Genomic DNA, 17,446 nt, shown 5'->3' with positions numbered 1-17,446 from the left:
GACCCCTATATGTTTTTAACTCAGTTTAAAAGTTTATCATCTACTGATAAAATCATATCGGCAAAATGATATGATTCGTTTTGTGACATATACAGAAACGCTTATTCAACACCAATCATACACATATTCAACAATAATGCTGACCTATCCATTCTCACTTCCAACCAAAATCATAAACATAGACGCGTGATTCGGAGACTGAAAGAATGCAGTCTAGGGACAATCACAGCCCATCCTCCACTAAACATATTTTGAAACATACTAGTTGCGTTCAGCCGCTCACAAACACCTGAATCACATTTTCTAAGCACAGACTTCAGTGACATTCATTGTACTGTACATATAATGTGGCACTAGTTAAGTAGAAGCTAGATATTGTAATTTCTTTTTATAATATAATGTTAAATTCATTTAAGAAAAAAATAATGCTTGGTTACATTAAAAATTGATAAAAGTTTATAGAGATTAAAGATACATAAATTTTCTACCTTTATTTGCAAATCAAGCTTGCTTCGTACAATCTATCAATTTTTCTTTGAATGACTAAAAGTTTATTCCGAACTTGCTTATCCTGCCAAGTGATGAGGTTAGTTGCTGGAGTTGGTTGCTCAACATGCTTCCTCCCATTGAAGATATCGTAATTTTTCTTAAATTAGATATAAATCATCGTTTAATCATGGGTCATAAATTTATATCCTACAAGACCAGTTCTTGAACTGCTCAGGACCGAGGATCTATTCAAATCCGACCTGATATATTCAACTAAATATTTTTAAGAAATATATTCACTACGTATTAGGAGTTAGGACACACCAAAATTAAACAATAATTTTTTTATATATATATAAGTATTTTGCATGCCTCTTGATGTAATTTAATTTGGCAATAAATCAGGATTGGTTAAACTAAATTTTGTTATTGGATCTCATGGGTATCAGACGGAATGTTCTGTAGAATAATTCAGAGTTATGTTGTCGCTCTGACATCTTCACACGAACTGGACTTTGACCAAATGCTTAAACTCCTCCCACTTCTCCTTTGTTAATTCTCCATCACACGTACGCTTGTTGTCTCTAAGTTTGATTGTGTCCGTCCTCTCTCTCATCCACGCATCTCTTTAATTTACAAATTGATTTTAACTGTCTGAAATAAATCAATCACATAAAACTGAAATTAATTTAAAAAAAATAAGACATCTCTTTACAAATAAAATCGTCACATTATCTCTCATACATACTCCACTCAAAATTAAATATTGTACACAGCCATTGATATCAAACATGAAAGCAAAAAAATAAGATAACGTTTTATCAACAAAAGAAAATAAAAAGAGAGGAGACAATCGGATAAAAAACATTAGACATTTCTTTACAAACACAAATGGACATTTCACTTTTGTCATTTGATTGGAAAAGAAAAAAAAAAACAAATAATCAAAAATTACAATTCACACAAAATTAATAATTTACACCCATATTAAAATTATATCAAACAAAAAAGGCAAAATATGATAACATTTTACCAAAAAAGGTAAAGTACCAAAGAGATACCCAAAAAAAAAAAGGATTAAATAACAAAAAGAAGAAGCTAGAACTGGGAGGAGCAAGCAAAACCCCCACTTTGCCCTCCTTGAAACTGATTCCGACTTAACGCAGTCGCTTCAAGCATACGGTTCCACTCACGCGCCTCCGCATTTTCCCCAAACTCACTCTCTCTCCCGTCACCTCCTCCTCTCATCGCCTGCAAAATCTTCGCCGCCTTCTCCTTCACACGTCCGTTCCCGTTCTCTTCCACTTCCATCAACACTTCCTCTGCTCCCGCCTCGCTCGCCAATCCCCTAAACCTCAAATTCCCTTGACACAACGTCAACAGAACCGCCACACAATTCTCACGCGCCGCCTCGGAATCACCACCTCCGACTTCTCTGAGCCTCCCTACCAAAATAGCCACCGCGTTACCATCCAACATCGCGCCTTTTCCGTCTGGACAAGCAGCAAGGTTACACAGAACTAACAAAATCCGGCTAGTCGAATCGCCGGATCTAACCATCGAAAGCAGAGTCGGCACCGCACCAGCTCTAACCAGCCTGGTTCTATTGCTCGGAATCAACGACAAATGATAAAGCGCAAGCGCTGCATCTTGACGAGTTCTCTCGCTCTCAGAAGAACGAAGCGCGTGAAGAAGCGGCTCAACCGCACCGAGAACTCCGATCACCATCTTATTCTCATCTTCAAGCGCCAAACTAAACAAAGCTCCGGCAACATGTTCCTGCGCCTCCGTCGTTCCCGATTTCAAAACATCGATCAACAAAGGAACAAATCCTGACCGTACGATCTTCACTTTGTTCTGTTTCTCAAGCGAGAGATTAACCAAAGACGCTGCGGCGTTAGTCTGTACGAGATTGTACCGCGAAACAAGCAGTGACCGGAGAAACGAGAGAATCCGATCTGTACAAAGCGAAACCCTAAGATCCTCGCTAGATCTCGTCATCTTCCTAAGAAGAATCAAACCTTGCTCGTGGTCGAAAATGTCGACACCTCTCAATTTGTTGAAGATCTCTTCCTCTTCCGGCGACATCGGAGAGGAAGAGTGATCGGAGGAAGAGAAAGAGATAGCGTTACGAAATGGACTGTCAGCTCCAGCGAAGACACCAGAGGAAGAAGAAGTAGTTGAAGAAAAGGAGTACATACTGACGGCACGAACCGGGTGGTACGGACTCTGACCAATCGTAACCGACTCGAGAGACGTCGTCGGTGACATTGAGCTCTTGGATCGAGCTCTAATCGCTTCCATCACAGCGTCGTAATCCGAATCCGATGGTGAATTCTCTTCAACAGGAGGGAGAGTCTCAGGCTCCGACGCTTTCGGACTCGGACTCGGGTTCGGATCTTTATCGATTCGGGCACGAACCACGCCTTCGACGTAAGCGGAATCAGGAGGACGAGGGTGGTCGATTTTTTTCCGGTCACACCAGCTGAAAATGGTGGATTTCATGGCGAGATTGGGGATGACGGTGGAGAAATCGGGTCGGGTACCGTCTAAAAGATCCGGTATGTATCCTAAGTTACGACAGACTTGAACGGAGAGACGCTCGAAGGTTTGACCTGAGGAGACGACGACGGGGTCAGACATGAGGAACCCGGTGATGGGACAAAGAAACTCCGGTGGAGTCTCGTCGTGTTTGTGTTGTGGTAAAGTTGTAGCTGTGGCTGAAGAGGATCTTTGGTGGAAAGAGAACCATCTCTGCTTGTTTCCACCCATCGGAGAAATATTATTAGGTTTTTTTTGAGAGGAGGAGGAAGAAGAAGAAGAAGAAGAAGAAGAAGAAGCTGCTACGAGCTAAAAAAAGCTCGAAATGTTTTAGTCTTTGATCCAGTCCAAAAGGGGTTTTTGATGATTAAACCGGAACTAAATTAAGATAGATTAAACCGGAAATCCTAATCAAGTTGATATTTTAGTTTTGTTTTAATATATAACCAAAATCAAGGGAGATTATAAACAACAATACGGAATTGGTAACGTTGATGGTAACAACTCTGACTTTTTCGACATTGTCTCTTGGTTTACTTTTTGATAATTAATATTGTAAAGGTGATGATGGACACCTGATAATCACCATAATAAACAGTCTAAATTTTAATTTTAACTACATATATCAAGAAATTACAGAAACTTCATGGAATAAAATCTTATAGGATAACATTTCATATTCTTTCTTTTTTAATATCTAAATATAACTAAATCTTTTAAAATCTCATTCAAATATTTCAAAATTCTAAAATATTAAAATCCTACAAAATACTTAAAAGTCAAAGTTTAATACCCGCTCCAAATAGGTTTTTTGAATTTTAATTTTATCAAGGTCGGATAGATTTATTGAACGTAACTGACAAAAAGAAAAGGTAGGGACTGAGCAATGCACACACCATATGATAATATGGTGACACACCAAAACTTGCACACACCGGTGACAGACGACGGGTAAGGCGTGTTACATACTCAGAAAACAAGAAAATATTTAAATATATAAAATACTCTTGATAATTGTTCTTTAATACTAGTGATAAGTGAAAACAAATACTTATATTGTTTCTAGTGAGATAAAGTCGGAATTGAGCGACAGTATCGATTAGATTAAAAAAAAAAACATGAACATGACATCCACTAAGATAGTATGTTTTTTTTTGTAATGCAGTAATGCACTAAGATATGTTTTGTTCTGCTTTGAATGTCTTTTGTTTAGCCAACCCATTGAATTTAATTACATGTGTACAAAGACAATTAGAACAACTGGGATGGTTTCTTATATCACCATTTTAAATATTGACTATTGATGAAATTATGTTTTTAGGTTCATCAAGTAGAACACCATTGTTTATAATTAATTTTAAGTAGATGATTTTGGTAGTAACAACAAAAGGAGCAAAGATTATATAAATGTGTAGTTTATTGACATCCTTCTTCGTTTGATATGGTCAAGATCATCATCCATTTACATGACGTTTAAAACTCGCCAAACGTCAACCTCTTTCTCAATTCATAAGGTTGTCATGTTCATTCCTTTTTTTCCCCTCGGCGTAAAAAATGGAGCTATGCGATCGTATGGTCGTCTTCCACCCACCCACACAACCTTGGTTTGGTACGTAGATCTTTGATCTTATCTGTCGACTGTCGATTGCCATTTTCTTCTTCTAACCATGGGATCAATTCAATTGTGTCTAAACATGTGTTAATTAGATTTTCTAGAATGAGGAGAAGGACGTTACAATGGATCCAGTAGTTGTTATCGTTTGTTATTGATCTCTAATAACAATGAAACGAACAACACCACTCTACTAAGTAATGACCATTGCTGCTGACTGTGGCCGATCGATATCACCAATGATGACTGAAAACGCAGCAGACACCAAAATAGGCTTGGGTCTAACACTATATGGGATCAAGCCCAAACTAAGCCCATTATTGAGAAAACATTATCAAAAAGCCCCACAATATTAACCGTTAAAACAAACAGTTATTTATTCGACGGCGCGTTATTTGAATTTTGAAATTTCGAAAACTAAACTACACAGAAACGAAACAAAACAAAAAAAAGAAGACCCCACACACACACAACGGAGCGTTTGGGAAAAAGAGGTTCCTTAGATTCCCCAATCGGACGGTTCACATTGAGTCTCTTTCTCTATCATCACTCCCCCATAACTCAAAGAGACTTTCCCGCTCTCAAGGCTAAACTGCAACAGAAATTTAGGTTACGATGAATCCTTCTACTTTAGAAATCTTTATTTTTTAACCCCATACTAATGTTTTTATCTTTTAACACTGTTCTCAAATTAATAAGAAGTGAATGTATAATTATTTTACAGATATATTAAACTTGAATTTGTTTGTTTAACCTAGGGGTGTCAAACGGGCCAGATGCCCGCGGGCATAGCCCAATAAGAGGCAAAGCGGAGCGGGCATGGGCTTATTCATTGAAGCCCAAAATTTTGCGGGCATAGTGGACATGACCCGTTTGGTCGGCGGATTCAAGCGGGCATGCCCGTCGCGGATTGCGGTTCTGCGGATTACCCGATGGTCCATCGATCTGTGGAGAGTGGAGACGAAGACGAAGCAGAGAAGAAGAAGATGAAGGATGTTCTATCGGTAAAGATTTACAACTGATTATTTATGGTCAGATCTTAGATGATTTCATCTTCTTCTTGACATCTCTACCGATGGAACATTGGGTAATCATGTTCTCCTTCTTCTGTTCTTGACAGTCCCGATAACGAAGAGGAGCTTAAAAAGCTCGATGAGAAGTAAGTTTTATTGATTCATAATATACCACTAGTTTCTGATTTAAAATTCACAGTGGAATTTCCACTGCCGATTCAAAATATTACAACTTGCATGTGGATATAATCTCGGCAGTTCCTTGAAGGTCGTATTATTGGACTTTTGGTTTAGACTTTAGAGTAATAGATAAAGAAGTGTAGCATTTGGATTAACTGGGTGTCGTTTCAGAATTGTGTTTTGCATAAATCCTTTTTTGCCTTATGGGAATCTCTCTGTGTGTACTGTGTGGCTGCTTATGTAAAGATTTCGAGTGACCGAGTTTAAGATGTGGTAGAGGGTTTGTTTACTGTAGCATGATGTCTTAGTAATTCACATGGAGATAACCATTATCTAATGTTGTGCACTATCATTGGCCCGCATAGATAGAATCTAACAAGCACTTGTGATCCAGCATGTCATCATCAGTCAAACAATTTCACTACTGACTCTTGTTGAGTTTCTCTTACATATTCTTTTCCTTCTTTTTTTTGTTTTAGGATTGCAGATGCATAAGAAAATTTGGGTGAAAGTGAAGTACGTGAAGGCTTCACGGTGAAGCTCATCTTGCTAAGGCTCTGTATTTCATCAGGATCAGTGATAAGGTATGTGAGCATGTCAAAGTTAATAGTTAGTTACGCACTTAAAGAGAAACTTCCTTGGCAATTAAAAGTTTGTTGGTTGTGTAATACACTAATACTATAGGAGAAAGCTTTGGAGCAGCTAAAACTCACGGGGGAAAACTGTCGCTGTGGGGCAAAAGATGGACTTGGTATTCTATACATTGCAACTTGCTTTCTTCTCTATGGACTTCGATCTGGTATCAAAGACCATTGACAAAGCAAAAAAGTAAAGTTTCAGTTTTTGGCTTTTTGAGACTACTACTCTTCATAAATATATAGCAACTAAAATCTTTGGATCTAACACTTTCCGTTTCTGCAGACTATATATGATCAGTCTGCAGTCTGCAGTCACTTATTGTAGACAATCTAAGACCAGCACCATTGTAGCAAATAGAAGATGGAGATTTCACAAGAGACTGAGGAAGAAAAGCCTTTCCAGGTCTGTTTTATTGACTACTAATTCCTTGCTACCGATGATGGTTTGCTCACATATCTTTTGATTGAGCTTTGGTTAGCTGGCTTATATTGTTTTTTCTATCGGTGCTTTGAAAGATAATTAAAAAAAAATATTTAGTAATTAGTAAATACTAACTAGATATTAGAAGATTTAGTCGTCGAGAGTTTGTATAAAAGCTGAAAACCCTAAATAGTTTATGCCAAAACACACGACTTCATCGAGACTTCATCGAGACTTCATCGAGACACACCAAACCCTGTGAGCTGTGACACACGACTCCAGTCCTCAAAGTCTATCGTGATGGTAAGCTATATTGTTCCTTTTTGTCTATTGTCAAAACCCCAATCCTATAAACTCTTGTGATATGATATCTCAGTTGGTTTTTTTTTTTTTTTAAAGGATTCAAGTGATTCGTATGATCTGAGATCAATAGACTTAGAGTCTCAAAGAGTAATTGATACTGCAAACGCTGAAGAAGAACAGAATATGTTTGATGGAGCAGAGCCATCTACAAGTCGTAAGAGAGCAGCAATTCATATTGATGTAGATGATGTTGAAAAGGACAAAGGAAAGACAACATCATCAGTACCGAAGAAGAGAAAGCAGAATAAGTTTGATGGAGAAAAATCTGGTAAAAGGGCAGCAATTGATATCGATGATGATGATGATGATCTACATGACAATGTCGTAGGAGATAAAGGAAAAGGGAAAGCTACAACAACAGAACCGACAAAGAGAAAGCAGTATGCAGATTGCTGGGAGCATTTTACAGTGGTTAAGAAGACTATTAATGGAAAACTTCAAGACAGAGCCGAATGCAATTATTGCAAGAGGGACTATGCCTACAATTCACACAAGAACGGTACACATTCTTACAATCGTCATATGGAAACTTGTAAGGTTCGGCTTAGTAAAGTTGATATTAGTAAGGTGATGCTCAACTCTGAAGCAAAGTTACAAGCTAGGAAGATAGATCATATGGTTTTTCGCGAAATGGTAGCTAAGTGTATCATTCAGCATGATCTGCCATTTGCCTATGTTGAATATGAGAGAGTTAGATCAGTTTGGAAGTATTTGAACGCAGATGTGAAGTTTATTAGTCGGAACACAGCTGCAGCAGATGTTTACAAGTTCTATGAGAACGAGACAGAGAATTTAAAGAGAGAATTAGCTCACCTTCCAGGGAGGATTAGCTTCACTTCTGATTTGTGGACTGCAATCACTCATGAGGGCTACATGTGTCTAACAGCACATTATGTTGACAGGAACTGGAAATTAAACAGCAAGATTCTTGCTTTCTATGCTTTTCCGCCTCCACATTCAGGTATGAACATAGCAATGGAAATTCTAGAGAAGTGGAAGGATTGGGGAATTGAGAAAAAAGTGTTTTCCATCACGTTAGACAATGCTACTAACAATGACACATCACAAGATATTCTGAAATCTCAGCTTATGTTGCGGAATGATTTGTTGTGTGGAGGAGAGTATTTTCATGTGCGATGCGCAGCACATATTCTCAACATCATTGTTCAGATTGGCCTGAAAGATATAGGTGATACATTGGAAAAGATCAGAGAGAGTATTAGATATGTACAAGCTTCTGGAAAACGTGAGGTATTGTTTGCAAAGTGTGTTGAAGCAGTTGGTCTACAGTTGAAAGCGGGCTTGATTATGGATGTGAAAACTAGATGGAACTCAACATACAAGATGCTTGATAGGGCTCTCAAGTATCGAGCTGCCTTTGGTAATCTCAAAGTCATTGATGGGAGAAACTACAAGTTTCACCCTACAGAAGCTGAATGGCACCGATTGAAGCAGATTTGTGAGTTTTTGGAGCCTTTTGATGAAATCACTAATCTGATCTCAGGTTCAACATATCCAACTTCAAACTTGTATTTCATGCAAGTTTGGAAGATTAACAATTGGTTGATATCGAATTCACAGAATCAAGATGAAGTCATCAGAAGTATGATTGTTCCAATGAGAGAAAGGTTTGATAAGTATTGGGAAGAGGTTAGTGATGTCTTTGCAATGACAACAGTGTTTGATCCAAGGTTGAAGCTAACACTGGTCAATTATTGTTTTGGAAAGAACGACAAGGGTTCTGCTGAGATAAAGATTAAACATTTGCGTGGTAAGCTTGCTACTCTTTTTGAATCTTATGAGAATAAGTCCATTTTCACATCATCTTCTACAGAGACACGTGAAACTAATCATCAAACTGATGAGAATGAAGGAAAAAAAGGGAGTTTTGGCAACTATGATGTAAGTATTCAAATTCTCACTCTCTTAGGCTATGAAATCTTTTACGTAGGCTATGAAACTTTAGTTACGTACACTTTTTGAAACTTTGGTTACGTACTTTAGTTATGATCTCACTCTCTTCGGTTTGAAACTTTATTTACGTACACTTTTTTTGTGGTTTAGGTGCAGTTTGGTTTGTTTTAATTATGTCTTAAGTTGTTTGAGAAATGTGCAGATTTTTTTAAAAATGTTCATGTCTTGTTAATTTTTTTTGTTTGAATACTAAGATTAGTTTTATATATTTACAGGATTTTATTAACTTTCGCAAACAAACTGTTGTTACTAGTGGAAAGTCTTCTTTGGAAATGTATCTAGATGATCCGCCGATAGACATGATAGAGTATGAGAGTTTGGATATTTTAAAATATTGGAAAGATAACTCTCAGCGGTATGGAGAACTGGCGTCAATGGCTTGCGACCTCCTTAGTATACCAATCACAACAGTAGCATCTGAATCTTCTTTTAGTATTGGAGCTCGAGTTTTGAACAAGTACAGAAGCCGTCTTCTCCCAAAGAATGTTCAAGCACTAATATGCTGCCGCAATTGGTTAAAAGGTTTTGAAGCCTATGAAAATGGTAAGCAAACAATTTTCACATTTTGGTATTGATTGTGTAACTTTTAAGTGATATATAATTACCTTGACCTTCTTCTATTACTTTACCATATGTAGAGAAGGATGAAGAATTTGATGAAGATGAGACACTACCTTCTTTCCAATCAATTGTCAAGCTTGATTTGGTTGAAGAGACATCTTGACCTTGAGATTTTTGTTTTCAGCTTTCCATTTCAGTTTAATACTTTGGTTTAATGTTTCAGTTTAATACTTTGGTTTATTGTTTCAGTTTACTATTTATCTAATTTAAATTTCAGTTTAAACATATTCATTATGCGTTTGCGTTTCTGTATTGGTTATGGCATTGTTAGCTCCATTATCACAATTAAAAGCTAAGTGCACATTTCGGTTTCTTATTAAACAATCACGTACTTGTTTTGTCATAAGAAATCATGCTATAAATAATACAAGAACCATCGATCACAAAACCGTGGACGATGTCATAACCGGTTAATAACCGACATTAGTCAATGACTCGATGATGTGTGTGTGACTGTGTGTTAGACATAAATTTGTTCACAAGCAGCAAAGGCCAAACCGTAAGTACTCGCGTCGTCATCTTCTCTAACGAGTCAGAGACTCAGAGTTGTGCCATAGTTAGAAGACGCCCGCGGGCATGCCCATTAGTCCACAAAGATAGGCGGAGCGGGCATGGGCACTGATACGTCGCCCGCCGCCCGCAGCGGACTTGTCCGCGGCGGTTCACTGAAAATACGGGCCCATCACGGGCGGTCCGTTTGGGCGCGGGCATGCCCGTTTGACACCCCTAGTTTAACCAATTCAACCGCAAATCAAGCATCAAATACCTTTATTGCCAAAGTTAAAAAGGGTCGGAATTGGTTAATTTGAAATAATGAGGCTATAAGAGAAATATCAAAATAGTATAGGGGTCATCATCCGCGAGGTCTGTTCTTTTTATGGTTTTTTTGTTATAAGTCAGAGATTTCTCCGCTCTCACATTTTTTTTCAAATTGAGATCTTCAGTTTCCTTTTTTTTTTTTTTCCCTTCACCCACTCCAAAACGTAAAAGAGGTTTCTAAGTTAATCGATGGAGAAATCAATGGAGAAAAGCATGAGCTCTGCTGCTTCTGGTAACATAATTACCTTCTTGTTTGATCTCTCTGATTAGTGATTTACCACTTTCCCGTTTCAGTTTTCGTATATTTCTCTGTTCTGATTCTGATCTCAATCGAAAACTTCTTATTAGGTAACTCAATCAACTCGAAGCTCCTAAGGTATCCTCTCAGATCGGCTCTTAGATCCAAGGAAGGGAAGCCTCCTGTTCCTGATTTCTCTGCTTCTTCAGTCCCCAGAAGGTATTATTGTCACATAGTCAAATTTTGATTAATGCAATAAACGATTCTAGATCTGATCTCTAGATCTTTTAGGAACAAATCGTCTTGTTTGAGTTTAGCAATCTTGGTTTCTATAAATTAGTAATAATAGTATATAGATGTGCGGTTTGATGACAATCTCAGGGGACGAGTTGCTTCTGCTGTTAGTCAGAGTACTACAGTTCTTGATTTGTCTGGGAAGAAGAGTGTTGTTGATCGCACCAAGCTACCACCAAGAAGACTTTCGATTCCTAACAAGTCCACCAGCAATTCTTCTGTTAGATCAGTGAGCAGCAGCGTCACTTCTCTTTCGGAAACCAAGCCAAAAAGATCAGGCATTGTTTCCAGGATCTTCAATGAGACAACACCTGTCTCTAGTAATCTGAGATCGTCAGTGACTCGGAGGAAACCTGAAGATCTGTCTTCCTCTACTTATTGGCTGACTCATATCAAGCTAGCTGAATCAGTGGCCAAACATTCAATCTCTCTTGGTTTCTTTAAACTTGCTCTTCATGCTGGGTGTGAGGTAAACAATGAAAGCTTTGATTTGGAATAAAGTCTTGATTTCTTTTTATTTTCTTAAACTCACTGAGATTTGTGTTTTTGGAATCTAGCCACTTGACAAGATGAAAGAAGAGCTGAAATCGTACGCTCGTCGCAATAACATGGATGGGCTTGCTGATGCTATGAAGGAACTATCTGAACTGTATAATATCTCAGAAGAATCCAAGCAGATACAGGTCTCTGAGGCCAGTTCTGTTGTAGCTGAAGAAACAGCTGTGTCTCTGAACAATGATAATGATGTCCGGAATTCCCTCTCCACTCCTGGTAATTCAAACATCACATCAGAGGTCACGAAGGATGATGCTTTGAAGGATTCAGCTGTTACAGAAACATCCAAGGATGAAGAGGCCTCGGAAACTATCCCACAAGAGAGCATTAGAAGTTCTTTGGACGAAATCAATGTGAATCAAGAGGTTGTTCAGGGATTGGAAGAAGGGTCTCGTTCATCACAAGATGGTGTTCCAGTCGTGACTGTTGTTCAACCTGTAGACAAGAAACGTGCAAGAAAGGAGTCTGTTCCGAAGAACAACGAGCCCGCGAGGACAAAGAAATCACTAGCAACCAACTCTGCTAATTCAAGAATCAGCAAGGATGATAAATCTCAGAAGAAGTCTGAAAAGGTCACTAAACCCAGGACTAAGAAAGTTCAAGAAGAGATAAAGAAGTCAACTAAGAAATCTACAGCTAAACAAGGTAAAAAAGAAAAGTCATACAATGTCCTTGAAAAGCGTTTAAACGATCTTTCTCCAAGATCAGTGATTGCAATAAATTTTGTTGCTGATTGTTGTGTTACTGTTATTTTGTGTAGGTGGTGAAGTTACATCTCTGAAGCAAAAGAAGAAAATGGAGGACAAGGAAAACACTGTGAGTATAAAGACTTTGGTTAGTTCACAGGATCGAATCGTTTCTGTACATAAAGAGATTAACACAAGCTTTCTCTTTGCAGGTTAATGTTGGTGCAGGAGAAGAAATCCAGGTTTAAATGAAGAACAAAGAGGCATTTCTATTTCTTCAACATATCTCAATCACTCTTTTTTCTTTTGGTTTGAATGATTTGTTCAAAGTACATAGTTTAAATTAAATAACTTTTGCAAGTTTTTTTTTTTAAGTTTGGTTTGAAAGACAAAACAAATAGTATTTTATTTGCTTGTTTGTAAGTGTGTTAAGTTTTATTTCAATGTTTCTTCATTTAATGTCTTCTTTTTACTGTTATCTGTGAAACTTTGATGATTCATCGTTTTTTTGTTTTTAGGCAAAAGATGATTCATAGTTATCATATATAATATATTTTAGATAAAAATGAGGTTACAGAGGAGCAGAAAAGTCTTAGGAGTTAGGAAGATAACTGCTACTACTCAAGCTCCAATTACTCAAATAGTCAATACAACAAACTAAATCATATATTACACATAGCTCAACTCCACGATCTCTCTTACTTTCCTGTTATATTCTCGTACATTATCACTGAACAACCTTGCAGCCTCTGCGTTCGCTGGTGAATCAGGGTTCGGGTCACAAAGCAAAGACTGTGTAAATAAAAGGTCTTGGTTAGTTTATGCAACGACCCTAACAATGCAAAAGATGAGAAAAGGAGAACTCAGAAGTCAAAACCTGAATTGATGTGAGTACAGCAGCAACGTCGTAGATGGGGCTCCATTGGTTTTGTAAGATATCCAAGCAAATGCTTCCATCTGCATAAACTGCACCAAAGTTCGAGTATCAAATATCAAAGTGGAAATTCGTATATGGTCTTTGTTTGTTAATTGAATGCTTGAGCTTACTGTTCGGGTGAAACATCCGTGAAACAAACCGAACAACTGGGGGTTTGTTCGGGTAATCCTCGGTGAACTGAAGGGTCATCTTGAAAGTACCTGATGAACACAACAGAATGATTAGTCTTAGCTATCACTTAATAACACATGATGAATATATGTTGGCCTGATGTATTGAAAGATGTTACCTCCATCCCATGGAGTGTCATCAGGCCTGCAAAGTCAATGATTGTTAATCAGTAGTATACGCAGACAAGGATTTGAAGCATATAAAGAAGACAAAACAAAGATTGTCAAAAAAAAAAAAAGAAGACAAAACAAAGATACAGAAACACATAAAAAAAGATGTAGTACCCAAAGATGACAGCATTCCAATGCATGATATTGTTATCCAGAGGAGCTCCACTTATTCCCACAGGAGGATCTTTCTGCAGTCTCTTGAAATCCCACAGTAGTCTCTTTCTCGCTGGACTTGTCATTGTTGCAACCTACAAACCTTAAACTGCATCAAACATACGAACTCGTATGAACTCTTCTCACAAGTATATGGTAAAGCGTAATAGCCCTTTCACATGAACAAAGAAGGACCTAATTCATGATTAAAAGTTTCAACTTTTCTTGAATCCCTAGAGAAGTAGAAGCAGAAACCAAGATCTACATTTCTGTAACCTAAAGACCTAAAGCTTCAACAACCACAAAAAAAACCCCAAAGGTCAAAGAAAATTTCAACCAAAGCAAACAAGAATAACCACCCAAACTTGTAAACAAGAAAGCTTGAGGCTTGAATATTTTAACAAGCAAATCAAGTCTGATTCAGGGATACTAGTGGCTGAGTAAAAAAAAACCAAACCCCAATTGTGAATGAAGATATAAGATTCCATCAGATTCTACATTCATGCATGAAAGATTCCATCTTCCAATAACGAGAATCAAACGAAAAAATAAAGCTTACCTTGAACTCAAAAGCTGCAATGAACAAAGAACCAATCGAGGAATTAGGGTTTATCAATATTCAAAAACCTTCGATCGATAAAACTCGATGAAGACAGAGCGAAAGAGATGATATGAAACTATGAGTGGAGAATAGCTAAAGTAGAGAAGAAAGAGAGAGAGAGAGAGAGAGAGAGAATCAAAGTTGAGATTTTTTTTTGCCTTTGCTTCTTCACCAAAAAAATAAGAGTAAGGAAGAAAGAAAAATAAATAAAGATATATTTTCTTCCAAAAATGAAAAAACATAGAAAGATTTTTATGTATTTAATAAAATTTTAATGTTATTTTGAGGAAATTTGTTTGTCGGTTAGCGTAAAGCCAAACGTACACGTCAACTGACTCAATTGGCCTAAACGGACGTGACTCAGCATTATTTAGCTCTCACCATTCTTAAATTTTTTTTCTTTTTAATTTTTAATTATCTTTTACATTTTTGTTTATCTTTCAAATTCCCTTTTTTGACCCCTGAATTTTATATGTTCAAGATCACTAAATAAAAACTATTGATTTTTTGTTTCCAATTTTAAATTTGAAAGAGTAAAAAGTAAATAATAACATCCTAAATCTCTTATCTTTTACTAATTTAGTCTTGAAAATAAATTACTATGTAATTAATCCTCATGAGTCATCAGGGTTTGTAAAATAGCAAATAAAATATTATGGGTTAAAAAAGATATAAACATAAATTAAGGCGAAATATATGTAAATATCTAAAAAATCATTTATGTAATCTCTCTCTCTCTCGTCAAACAGGGGAAACACAAAAATTACTCCTTTTATAAAAAACCAACACACATCACTTCGAAGAATTCACCATTTTTATTACCGATCTCACTCGAATCCTCTCCGCCCATTGTCTGATTTGGTTCATCTTTTCTCCGTCTCTTCTGGATCTTACGCAATGTATAGAGTTTTGGCGAGCCGAGCACTCAGAGCTTCGTCTCTCTCTCACAAATCTTCCACCTCCCTTGCTTCTTTGACTCTCTCCAGGTCTTCTAATCTTTTCTTTTCTTCATCTCGCCATTTTTTATTTAATATTGTTCTTCACCTTTTGGGATTGCATGTTTTTGCATAAATTATTTGAGTTATATAAAAAAAGACAAAAAACTTTAGCAAGTTGGTGTTTTAAAAATCTAAGATTTGGATGATCGAGTTGCCGCATCTGCCAGTGTCTATGAGACTACTGAAGAAAGTTTTAGTTTATTAGATGTTGAAATGGTTTGTTTGTAAAAGTTCTCTTTCTGATTACCAAATTGCTGTCTGAATGTGATCCATTTGAAGGAGTGTTTCTTCATTTTGACTTTTTGTTTTTCTGCAGATTGAATCATTCGATACCTTTTGCTACCGTTGACGCCGAGGAGCTATCTGGTGCTCATCCTGCTCAAGTACAGAGCTTTGGTTTGTGTTTACTCCTCAGATTGAATTTTTGAATTTGGTACTTATCTCTAAAGTGCTGTTGTGGAGTATCTGAGCTTTTTTACTTTCCTGTTATGTTCTATAGTGCAGGGAACGTGGATTGGATCTTATAATCACAACACGCTTTTAGATCCTCTAAATGGAGAACCTTTCATTAAAGTTGCTGAAGTGGATGAATCAGACACTAAGGTTCGAGCCTCTCAAAACCTTTATTCCTACTGCAAAGTGGTATTCGTCTCAATTTTAACTTTTTATTTTCACTTTGTTCTATGCTGCAGCTATTTGTGGACAGCTTATCCCAGTGCCCCAAGCATGGTCTCCATAACCCTTTCAAATCTCCGGAGAGGTATATTTTGCTTGGGGATTGATGAATCTTATCCACTTCCTCTTGTTGGATACTGAACTTAACTTATGTTGTCATGTTATATACAGATACCTTTTGTATGGAGATATCTCGACAAAGGCAGCTCATATGCTCGCCTTACCAAAGGTAACACTTACTTTTTTTTAGAATCTCGAGTATTGAATTAAAAACTTTGGTTTCCCAAATAACATGCATACTGAGCTACTGGTTATTTGTTATCTTATGCGTGTATGCACTATTAGGTAGCTGATTTCTTCGCGAGGTTAATTCAAAGGGTTGCTCCAAAGAGTTACCAACAAGCTGCTGGAGAAGTCTTTGTCACACGGAAATTTTTGGAGAACTTTTGCGGTGATCAGGTATTCTAATCTCTTCACCGTTTTTATGTTGAGCCTATTTGTACATTTTATGTCTGTGCCTAGCTTTCCGAAATTACAACTTTAGGATGTTTGTTTAATGATTTACCACACTTTCTTTTTATCAGGTGCGGTTCCTGGCACGGTCTTTTGCAATCCCTGGAAATCATCTTGGGCAGCAAAGTCATGGTTACCGATGGCCTTATGGTCCTGTAAGGCATTCTTCCTAGATGTTTGTAATTGGTGACAACTCTGTTTTGTGCTTTGTTTGAAATCATAGATTTGTGATGCAGGTAACGATTGTTACACCATTTAATTTTCCGCTTGAGATTCCACTACTTCAGTTGATGGGGGCATTATACATGGGTAACAAACCTCTCCTCAAAGTGGACAGCAAGGTATTAATTATACTTCACATTGATATTGTCTTCCTAATTGTATTGGTTCTATCTGTTTGAAATAATATAATGTTATTTGGATAGGTGAGCATTGTGATGGAGCAAATGATGCGTTTGCTCCATTATTGTGGTTTGCCTGCAGAAGATGTGGACTTTATAAATTCTGATGGGAAGACAATGAACAAGATATTGTTAGAGGTATTTGGTCAGGAATTGACAAGTCTATTGTCTCCAGAGTTTTTTTAGTTGAGCTAATTTACTGTCTTGTCTACTTGTAACTCTTTTTAGGCGAATCCACGGATGACCCTCTTCACTGGTAGTTCTAGAGTAGCCGAAAAGTTGGCACTTGACCTTAAGGGTCGGATCAGATTGGAAGATGCTGGATTTGACTGGAAAGTATTAGGACCAGATGTTCAGGAGGTTTCTTATTATAACCTTCCCTT

General features: G+C 37.3%; 5 protein-coding genes and 1 long non-coding RNA gene across 6 annotated transcripts in view; 4 read left to right on the top strand and 2 right to left on the bottom strand.

The window, feature by feature from the left end:
- Nucleotides 1,343-3,558, bottom strand: LOC104762391 (U-box domain-containing protein 41). The gene has a single exon (XM_010485668.2). The coding sequence runs from the start codon at nt 3,259-3,261 to the stop codon at nt 1,588-1,590; it is 1,674 nt and encodes a 557-aa protein (XP_010483970.1). The 5' UTR covers nt 3,262-3,558; the 3' UTR covers nt 1,343-1,587.
- LOC109130569 lies at nt 5,651-7,039 on the top strand. Its single transcript, XR_002036490.1, has 4 exons — nt 5,651-5,801; nt 6,315-6,419; nt 6,520-6,663; nt 6,757-7,039. It is a non-coding gene; the product is annotated as an uncharacterized LOC109130569 (long non-coding RNA).
- LOC104762390 lies at nt 10,761-12,898 on the top strand. The gene is made up of 6 exons (XM_010485667.2): nt 10,761-10,903; nt 11,020-11,128; nt 11,291-11,672; nt 11,761-12,403; nt 12,519-12,574; nt 12,657-12,898. Exons 1-6 carry the CDS (start codon nt 10,861-10,863, stop codon nt 12,690-12,692), a joined length of 1,269 nt encoding a protein of 422 aa, XP_010483969.1. The 5' UTR covers nt 10,761-10,860; the 3' UTR covers nt 12,693-12,898.
- Nucleotides 12,978-14,601, bottom strand: LOC104762388 (ubiquitin-conjugating enzyme E2 3; the record flags this gene model as incomplete). The annotated part of the gene is given in 6 exon segments (XM_010485665.2): nt 12,978-13,236; nt 13,322-13,410; nt 13,492-13,581; nt 13,671-13,696; nt 13,837-13,970; nt 14,435-14,601. Coding segments are annotated over 5 exon segments (453 nt in total). The 3' UTR covers nt 12,978-13,113.
- On the top strand, nt 15,215-16,351 carry LOC109124815 (delta-1-pyrroline-5-carboxylate dehydrogenase 12A1, mitochondrial-like; the record flags this gene model as incomplete). Its single annotated transcript, XM_010485662.2, is given in 5 exon segments — nt 15,215-15,462; nt 15,791-15,870; nt 15,974-16,077; nt 16,167-16,234; nt 16,321-16,351. Coding segments are annotated over 5 exon segments (372 nt in total), but the record flags the coding sequence as incomplete, so codon positions are not given.
- The window catches only part of LOC104763634 (delta-1-pyrroline-5-carboxylate dehydrogenase 12A1, mitochondrial-like), a 1,849-nt gene continuing 763 nt past the window's right edge, over nt 16,361-17,446 (top strand). Inside the window, exons 1-6 of the mRNA XM_019240133.1 lie at nt 16,361-16,378; nt 16,495-16,608; nt 16,734-16,817; nt 16,899-17,003; nt 17,088-17,201; nt 17,292-17,423. Of these exons, the coding sequence (XP_019095678.1) occupies nt 16,361-16,378; nt 16,495-16,608; nt 16,734-16,817; nt 16,899-17,003; nt 17,088-17,201; nt 17,292-17,423 (567 nt within the window). The remainder of the gene's footprint in view (nt 16,379-16,494; nt 16,609-16,733; nt 16,818-16,898; nt 17,004-17,087; nt 17,202-17,291; nt 17,424-17,446) is intronic.

This window comes from Camelina sativa, chromosome 18 (genome assembly GCF_000633955.1).
Source record: "Camelina sativa cultivar DH55 chromosome 18, Cs, whole genome shotgun sequence".
Taxonomy (NCBI): Eukaryota; Viridiplantae; Streptophyta; class Magnoliopsida; order Brassicales; family Brassicaceae; genus Camelina; species Camelina sativa.
Note: the sequence above shows the minus strand (reverse complement) of the source record. Positions and strands in the feature narration are given on the sequence as shown.

Coding starts and splice junctions, on each gene's coding strand:
- LOC104762390 (XM_010485667.2), top strand. CDS start 10,861: ATGGAGAAATCAATGGAGAAAAGCATGAGCTCTGCTGCTTCTG. Junction 11,129..11,290: donor GCTTCTTCAGTCCCCAGAAG/GTATTATTGTCA, acceptor TGACAATCTCAG/GGGACGAGTTGCTTCTGCTG. Junction 11,673..11,760: donor CTCTTCATGCTGGGTGTGAG/GTAAACAATGAA, acceptor TTTGGAATCTAG/CCACTTGACAAGATGAAAGA.
- LOC104762391 (XM_010485668.2), bottom strand. CDS start 3,261: ATGGGTGGAAACAAGCAGAGATGGTTCTCTTTCCACCAAAGATCCTCT.